At 38.5% G+C, this 9968-nt stretch overlaps 1 protein-coding gene across 1 annotated transcript in view; it reads left to right on the forward strand.

Annotated features, from left to right (window-relative positions):
• RASSF9 (Ras association domain family member 9) overlaps positions 1 to 9756 on the forward strand; it is a 41945-nt gene extending 32189 nt beyond the window's left edge. Inside the window, exon 2 of the mRNA XM_045292524.1 lies at positions 8359 to 9756. Coding sequence (XP_045148459.1) covers positions 8359 to 9619 — 1261 coding nt within the window. The 3' untranslated portion in view covers positions 9620 to 9756. The remainder of the gene's footprint in view (positions 1 to 8358) is intronic.
• Positions 9757 to 9968: the final 212 nt, after the last annotated feature.

A 9968-nucleotide genomic window follows, 5' to 3' on the forward strand; every position in this document is an offset into this window, starting at 1 on the left:
CTCCCCCTTCATCTGCTCCCGTGTGCTCTGATCAGCTATGTCCCACTCCCGGAGCTGCAGTTTCGCTTTTAACCATAGGTTAGCAGTTCGAAAGCACCAGCCACCCACCAGGAGAATGAAAAGACTTGTGCATGTGCAATCCGGGGACCCTGATTACAGTCTTCATATAGGGTACCATTCTCATTCTCTTTTTTCAAGCACAGCATTCCCACTCCCCCAGCCTCTGTATCCCAGAAAGCCCACCCCCATGTCCAATGACCGCCCATCATCTTTGGTTTCTGCATAGAGCCATCCCCAGAGTAGGAGTGCGTGCTGTTCCCTTGTTTGTAAGTCTGTGTATGGTCATGCATGTGTATAGTCTACTGTCTGAATCAGCACATGACCCGTGTGCTTTTCTCTGCAGCAAATCGTAAAGAAGCGCTAAGTAGCCTATAACATAATACAGTAGCAATGTGGATGAAAAGGAATTTTTAAAGAGAGAAAGTGGGTTACCACCTGAGCAACCACAGTTCTACTCTGTCCTATAAGGTGGCCATGAGTCAGAACCAGCTCACTGGCAGTGAGTTTGGTTCTAGTTAGGATGGTATTCCTATACAGCTTCCCAACTCAAAGTCTACTGGTTGGATGCTATTTCCAGAGTACCTGGAAAAAATTGTCTTAGAATTCCCTTGCACATTAATCTTATCCTTTGCTGTCAATCTCTTTGCTCTTCCACCCTTGACCAATCCACTGCCTTTGAGTGCAATCCTAGAGGAAAGAGTAGAGCTGTTCCCAGGATTTCCTAGGGTCACTACTTAACCCACTACACCACGGCGCTTCTGCTTTTCTTGTTAGTGGCCATCGAAGTTACTTCAACTCATAGCTACATACGGACAACAGAATGGAACACAGGTGAGGCCTGGGCCATCCTTAAAGTTGTTGTTTGGGCCCATTGTGACAGTGTCAAGCGTGAGGTCCTTCTCTGGGGACTGAGAGCCCCTGATAGCATGCCCAAAGTAAAAGAGACAAAGTCTCATCGTTATTGGATTGTCCCTTCGGACCAATCTGGCTGTGCTTCATCCAGAACCGATTTCTTCTTGTAGCAGTCTACGGTACATTCAACATTCTTCACAAACACCAGACTCCCGACGTATCAGTTCTGTTTCAGTCGTCTGTGTATTGCCCAGCTTTGGTGTGCTTATGTGGTGCTTGACAAGACTATGGCTGAGGCCAGGCTAGATCTCAGTCCTCCGAGTGACATCTTTGTACTTTACCACTTGAAAAGAGGCCTTTTGCAGCAGACTTGATTGCTGTGAGTTGACTGCAGCTTCCCTGGGCATTGAGTGTGAATTCAAGTCAAATGAAATCCTTGACAATATCAAAATGTGTGTATATATCCTGATAGTTATTGGTCCAGTTGTAAAGATTCTTTGCTTTCTTTTCAGTGAGTTGTAATCCATCCTGAAGCCTGTAGTTTCTGATCTTCATCAGAAAGGGCACAGGTCCTTTTCACTTCCCAGAAAGCAAGGCTGTGCCACCTGCATCTCCCAGGTTCTTCTTTACAAGCTTAGTATATTTTAAGCTTAGTTATTACTGCATAGAGAAACCCCATACTTTTTTAACTATCACCATCTCCCCCAGCAATCCCTCATTCCTTAGAAACCACTGATCTACTTTCTACCACTACCGATTTCTCTGTTTCATATAATTCATATGAATGGAATGACACAATAGGTGGTCATTGGTGAATTGCTTCTTCAATGATCATAACTATTTCAATTTTCACCCATGTTTTAACATTCATCAGTACTTACTTCCTTCTTATGACTGAAAAAGTCTACTGTATATACTTTATTAATTTATTTTAGTGGACATTTGTGTTGTTTTTACCTTTTAGTCATCATAGATAATCTAGCTGTAAATATTTATGTATGAGATTTCTTAAAAGCCATGTCTTAGTTTCTCTTGAGTTTATGGGACAAGCCTTTTAAATGTTCATGGCAATTTCCATTATCTTTTAATTCCATTTTTTCACAAACATTTTTGAAACCCTCTCATATTTACTGAAGAGTAGAATTACTGGGTCATATGATCACTTCATGTTTACGCATTTGGGAAACTCTCAAATTATTAAGGAAGGTAACATTTTGTTTAAATATTACATTTGTCATTTACCTCCAATAACTAATTTTGCATAAGCCTGTGACTAAAATTGACAAATCTACTACCAAAGATCTTAAAGTGCAAAGATGTCATTTTAATGACTAAGATGTGCCTGACCCAAGCCAGGTTATTTTCAACCACCTCATATGCTTGTCCCAAATACATTGGACATATTATTGGATGAGATCAATCCTTGGAAAAGGACATCATTTGTGATAAAGAGAAAGGGCAGAAAACAAGAGGAAGCCCTTCAAGGTGATGGGTTGACACAGGCACTGCAGCAGTGGGCTCAGCTTGACAGCAGTGAGGGTGGCACAGGCCCGGCAGTATTTCCTTCTGTTGCACACAGGATGGCTGTGAGTCAGCACTGACATGACGTGACAGTACTTAATAGCAACTCATATGCAGGTAAGATTTCGCTGAAGATTATCCAAAATCAGTGGCAGCAGTACATTGAAAGAGAGCTGCTAGAGGTTCAGGCCGGATTCAGAAGAGGACGTAGAGCAAGGGATATAATTGCTGGTCTTAGCTGGATCTTGTTTGAAAGTAGAGAATACCAGAAAGGTGTTTACCTGTGTTTTATTGACTGTCAAGGCATTTGACTGTATGGATCATAGTACACAAGGGATAATCCCGAGAAGAAAGAGAGTTCCAGAACACTTCATGGTGCTCCTGTGGAACCTGTGTATGGATCAAGAGGAAGTGGTACAAATGGAACAAACGATGTCGCATGATTTAAAATCAGGAGATGTGTGTGAAGGTTGTAGCGTCTCACCATATTACTCCATCTCTACTGGCTGAGTGAGTAAATATTCAGAGCAGCTGGCTTAAATGAGGAAGAATGTGGCATCAGGATCAGAAGAAGGCTTATTAACAAACTGCAATGGACAGGTGGCACACACTTGCTTGCTGAAAGCAAATATTTGTCTGATGAATGAATAGAAACTCAATCAAAGACATAAAATAAGTACAGTTTTCAAAATCGTATGCCTGCTACAGAGCAGACTTTAGACATGATGAAGCATATTCTAGGTGTGAGAGACTCAGTGCTGACATTTCATAATGAATGGTCATTACTTTTGAACTTGCTCAGTCAAACAAGTTTGAAGATTTAGTTTAAAAGATGGTTGTAAAATTTTCTCAAAATGTTTATGAATGTTTGGGACCAGTCACCTTTGCGTATGAAACCTTGATTTATTTTTTGAGACTATGAAGCTATGCATGGTATGATCAGGAAACACTAATTTTCACGTAAATGTTCTGGGCACGATATCTTTCTCTTTTATCCTGAGGACTGGAGGTAAATAAGCATATGACATCACACAAATATCATACTCTGCCATAAGTAAGGTAACTACTGTGAATTAATATAAATAATATGAAATAAATCCCTTTGCATAATAGAATAGTAATATAAGTAGTTTCCTTTCACTTTCATGATCTTCACCATAATTAGTCCCATTTCTTTTTTTGGAAGGATCAAGTTCTTTTTTTTTCTGTAAGAAAGCTATTATCATCTTTATTATAAATATAACAAGAAGAACACAGTCTGAAATGCAAATGTCAATAGCTTGTGGTATAGAACTGAGCTGCCAAAGACCTTCACTTAAAACAAATAATTGAGTGTAGGCAATAATTTGGTAAAAATTAAAGTAAGGGAGAAAATGAATTGATGGCTATTAAAGACCTGTAAGCACAGATAAATTCCCTTATTGCAAGTTCTTCTATACTCTAGCCTCTCCAAAATAGCTGCTAGATTTTAGCTCACTTAGATAATGTAGCACTGATTTCCACTATGTAGCTCTCTTCCCATTTCTCATGATAGCTGTAAAATAGGATTATAAGGGGCTATAAGTCATGGGTCATCTTTAAGAAACCCTGGTAGTACAGTGGTTAAAGTGCTCACTGGCTAACCAAAAGGGTTGTGGTTTGAAGCCAACAGCTGATCTGTGGAAAGGTGGCAGTGGGCCTCCATTGGGCATTTCTACTCTGTCTGAGAGGGTCCCTGTGAGATGGAATCTACTCATGGCCAGTGGATTTGGGATTTGATTATCCTTAGCTATAGATTTGGCTCTGTGTTTGCCAGCCAGAAAAGGGAGCCAAGGGAACCATGGTAAGGAGATTATAGAAAAAGATTTTGAAAATATGAGAATTTTGTTAGTTAATAGAAATACCAAGGTTAAAATGTTTTGAAAATGATGAAGGCAATGGATGTACAAATATGCTTGACACAGTGGATGGATGGATGGGTTGTGATAAGAGTTGTATGAGCCGCCAATAAAATGATTTTAAGAGAAAGAAACACCAGGGCGGATGAGCCCTTCAGGACCAGTGGTGTGAGTGGCGATACTGGGAGGTTAGAGGGAGTGTGGGTTGGAAAGAAGGAACCGATTACAAGGAACTATATGTGACCTCCTCCCTGGGGGACGGACAACAGAAAAGTGGGTGAAGGGAGACGTTGGACAGGGCAAGATATGACAAAATAATAATTAATAAATTATCAAGGGCTCATGAGGGACGGGGGAGGGGGAGGAAGGGGCAAAATGAGGACCTAATGCCAGGGGCTTAAGTGGAGAGGAAATGTTTTGAGAATGATGAAGACAATGAATGTACAAATGTGCTTTACACAATTGATGTATATTTGGATTGTGATATGAGTTGTATGAGCCCCTAATAAAACGATTAAAAATAAAAAGGAAAAGAAACACCAAGGTTCTCCAGAAAGTCTTTACTAATAACTACATCAGATCAGAAAATGATTAATAAGAACAGATGGGGATAATTTCTGTACATTTTTCCCTCAATTTAGTCCATCAGTTTAAATAATAAAATTTATAACCTTATTTTTATAGTGTAGTGGCTCTGACTCAGACTCTGAGACACCCGTGTCAGCTTTCTTGTTTGGCTTCAGATCACACTCCATCATTAACTGACCATTTTAACAACATAGCTCTTCATCCCAGAAAATATGACCTTAAGAATTGTTAGAATTAAATGAGTTAATGGATATATAACAGTTTAGAAAAGTGGCTAATGCATACTAGCGTTCATAGTTATTATTTTAGTTGATGTTACTTTTAATAGAATTTTAAAAGTTTAACCCTAAATATTAGAAATAATGTAAAACTAAACATGCCCTCAATTTTAACATAAAAGCTATCGGCATTATTTGATAAAATTTATAATAAAATATTCAAATTAAATGTTTTTAAACATTATTCATAAAGTGTTCTTTTCAAAATTAATTATAATTTAATACAGAAAATGCAGAATATGATTTGCCTTTCATGATGTCCATGTTTAATATATTATTAATTACATGCTATATAAAATTTTTGCATGGATTTGAGTAGTTTTTATTTATGATTTAAATATATCAAGGTAAGAATTTATTTATGTTCAATTTGTACTAGATAGCTGTAACAAACTTAGCAGTTAATGTTAATTACTTTGGCATTTTATTACTTAGAATCCATTTGTATATTATTTCTCTACTAATTATAATATAAAATAATTTTACTTTAAATCACATTCATTTTAAGAAAAGCAAATTATTAAATTCATTTGAAAGTGTCCCTGTATTCAATACTGAGTCACTAAATGCAAGTGATTACATAGAGAAAAATTACTCAGGATGTGTTTTTTAGTAATTTTTTATAAAATTTGGCTAAATACAGTTGAATACTTAAATGGCACTGGGTACTCTGTTAGGTACAGGAAGTAATCTGTTAGGTTGCTTAGTGTCATTAATTTTTTTCCCTACATCCTCAGTAACCACTTTATAACCTCAGGAAAGTCAATAACCAAAGTACAGTAATTAGTTCTCTTAAGATAAAGATAATTGCAGAAGGTTAGTCATTGTTGTCACTAAACCATAAGCACTGCATATTGTACGGGGTAACAGACTCTAGAAGACAGGGAACATTGCTCTGGTATGTTCTCCACGTAGCCACCTGTTTTCAGAGTGTTACATAAACAAGGTGATAAATAACTGTGACTTAACATTCACAACAAGCTGATTACTACTCAAAAGTCTTACGTCTCCATAAATCATACTGTACTATAATTCACTTTATATAATTTGTTCTGAACATTCTTTAAGGAGCTTCATGACAGATGTGGACAGCTTGATTTATCATCGTGGTGGTCATTATAGTCATGAAAATATGACCTTATGAAGTCCCCGTGTTCATAATGGTCCACAGACTATGGGTTGTTCTTCATTTACTGTCAGGGTCCTTTTTTTCTGGATTTTTTCCCTGTCAAGTCTTTTTGGAAAACTATGTCTCAGTTTTGATCACTTTTTAATAACTCCACATGTAAGACCCTGGTCCAGCTAATGATCCCATCTCTAGACTGAAGCAGTAGTCTTCCAGATCCGCCTTTTACCTCTCATTTTGGGTTTTTATAGTCTGTTCTTTACACAAGATCTGATATAATAAAAGCATAAGTTACATCACATGTTCTCCTCTGCTTAAAGCTTTCCAATGACTTCCCATTGAAATTAGAACAATATCCAAATACTTTATCATTATCTACAAGCTACTGCCTTCTCCTTGATCTCATCAACTATTACTTATCCTCTTGCCTGCTCTGGCAGCAACTCCCAACTCCATTATCATCGGGGTCTTTCTGTTCATACAATGGACTTCATGACCATTGTACTATAGCTCATTCTCCTAGAACTTTACTCTGAGGACTCTGATAGCCTCGTTATAGTAATTCATGTTCCTATTCAAATGTCCTGCTGGTACAATGGTTAAGCACTTGGATATTTACCAAATAGTTACCATTTTGAACCAGCCATCTACTCCATGGGAGAAGGATCTGGCAATATGCACTGTGGGACAGTTCTTTATACCCTATGGGGTCACTATGAATTGGGATTGACCTGATGGCAGTTGGTTTTTAAGTTTTATCCAAATGTCACTTTTTTCATGAACTCCTTTCCAAAGTACTACACCCAAAGACCTCGTTTCTTCCAGGTCTTTCTCTGTCCTATTGTGGTAGGTACATGCTTTTATGTCAACTTGAATTTTTATGAAAGTGTAGGGGTGGAATCCAACCTGTCAATCAAGTCACTGCATGATGATTCCTCCGTGGGGATGTGATCTTCTTATAAGAAGAAAAACTTCCCTCTCTCACTCTCTCGGCCACTTTCTACCTGCTGGGAGTTTGCCTCCAGGGACAACCCCTTATGAGCTGTCCAATCCTAAGATGTTTGGACACCATCATGTTTCCACCAGCCTTGGAGCCACACAACTCTGCACCCACTGGCCTATGGTCTTCCTCCTTCATCGCTCTGCGTCACCGGCGTGCAGCCGCATGAGTCTGAAGAGGGACTTCTGGACGAGCATCAGACTGATGGACTCAAGTTGGACTGGGCCTTCTTTGGATATAAGACGACTTTTTGATAAAAAGCTCATCACTGGATTGGTTTCTCTAGACACCCAGCCTAACACACCCATCATCCAGTTTAGTTATTTTCATCACATTGCCATTATCTGATGTCATATTAGTTACTGTTTCTGGTTTGTTTTCTTTTCAACTTTATTCACTGATGTATCCTTAACATCATTGGACATATCTAACAAATGATTGACACACACTACGTGCTTTTTAATAACGTGAAAGGATGATTATTTCCTATAGTAGACTGTTTTGAATTCTAGTTCTGATACTATCTCACTGTTTCTAATTAGGCATTCATGTTCCAGAAAAAGGATCCAGCATAAAGAGTCTTATTCCATTTCCTCTTACTCATCTCTTCTTTGATTATTGCCTATTTTTTTAAGTTGTAAAGAATTTTTGTGGTGCTGTGGAATGAACACTTGGCTGCTAACTGCAAGGTTGGCAGATGATTCAAATCCACCAGCTTCTCCAAGGGAGAAAAATGAAGCTGTCTGTTCCCATGAAGACTGACAGGCTGGACATCTATAAAGGGTTCTATGATCCCGATTTGGGTTTTTTTAGTTTTAATGATAGTTATATTGTGGCTATCTTTTCAATGCAAATTGAGATCATTTCAATGGTTGTTGTCGTTATTTTTACTTTTACTTCTTTCTTTTTTGCATTAAAACTTTTGATTCTTCAGTAGCTTTAAGCTCCAACCGCATTTGTCATGGAGAGTAGAATGTGAGAGAGTGGATATTAAACCATCGTTCTGATTTAACACAAGTGATGACAGAAACATCATGTGCTTTGTTTTTCTTTCAGATCTCCAACTAAAGACATGGACTCAGAAGAGAAGGAAATTGTGGTTTGGGTTTGCCAAGAAGAAAAGATTGTCTGTGGGTTAACTAAACATACCACCTCTGCTGATGTCATCCAGGCTTTGCTTGAGGAACATGAAACAACTTTTGGAGAGAAGCGGTTTCTTCTGGGAAAACCCAGTGATTATTGTATCATAGAAAAGTGGAGGGGCTCCGAACGGGTTCTCCCACCACTCACAAGAATCCTGAAGCTTTGGAAGGCATGGGGAGATGAGCAGGCCAATATGCAATTTGTTTTGGTGAAAGCAGATGCTTTCCTTCCAGTCCCCCTGTGGCGGACAGCCGAAGCTAAATTGGTACAGAACACAGAGAAGCAGTGGGAACTCAGCCCAGCAAATTACATGAAGACATTACCACCAGATAAGCAAAAAAGAATAGTCAAAAAAACCTTCAGGAAACTGGCTAAAATTAAGCAAGACATGGCTTCCCAAGACCGAGATAACATGGAGACATTAATTCATTTGATTATTTCTCAGGACCATACTATTCATCAGCAAGTCAAGAGAATGAAGGAACTGGATCTAGAAATTGAAAAGTGTGAAGCTAAGTTCCATCTTGATCGTGTAGAAAATGATGGAGAAAATTATGTCCAGGATGCATACTTAATGCCCAGTTTCAGTGAGGTGGAACAGAAACTAGACTTGCAGTGTGATGAAAGTCAGATACTAGACGAACTGAGCAAAAGTGATGGAATTGCACAACTGGAAGAACAACTGAAATATTACAGAATGCTCATTGATAAGCTCTCCACTGAAATAGAAAAAGAGGTGAAAAGTGTTTTCCTCGAGCTAAATGAAGATGCAGAAGGGGCAGCTGCAGGTGAACTGGAATGCTCCAATTTAGAAAGTGTTCAATGGGATTTGGAGAAAAGCATGAAAGCGGGTTTGAAAATCCACTCTCATCTGAGTGGAATCCAGAAAGAGATTAAATACAATGACTCATTGCTTCACATGAAAGCCAAAGAATATGAGCTCCTGGCCGAGGAGCTCAGCTCGCTTCAGGTCGACGACACAGACGGAGGCCAGCGGAAGGAAGGCCGAGGGAAGGAGGTGGAAACTCGGAAGGGCGATGGCCCTGTTGCTCCATTGACTCAAAGAGTGCTTCATGTGTACACCAATGACACAGACTCAGACACTGGGATCAGCTCGAATCACAGCCAGGACTCTGAGCCCACTGTGCGGGATGTAGTGCTGTTGGCAACATAATAACAATAACTGTTTTTCTGATCGTCCTTAATGCTCTTAATGTCCACTTACCTGGAAATTTAATGTTGAATATCACCTTTTGAAACAAAAATGCTAACTCATGTAAATGTATTCATTAGTTAATAAAATCCAGTAAAATATGCAAGATTTTTTTTTTAAAGGAACATTTCCAGTATGACTATTATAAGCCCAAACAGTAAACTGTTTATTAGAAACGCAGCTGAAAGAGCTTGCTGGTGTATAAAAGAGAAATAGTTTGATGAGAATACCATTTTTCATACTACTTAGACGAAATTCTAAAACTAAAAACTAATCCTGAATATCAGAATCAACATATTAAAACTATACA

The sequence above is a fragment of the Echinops telfairi genome, unplaced genomic scaffold, assembly GCF_000313985.2.
Source record: "Echinops telfairi isolate 266 unplaced genomic scaffold, ASM31398v2 ScPeMD7_2;HRSCAF=8, whole genome shotgun sequence".
Lineage (NCBI taxonomy): Eukaryota > Metazoa > Chordata > Mammalia > Afrosoricida > Tenrecidae > Echinops > Echinops telfairi.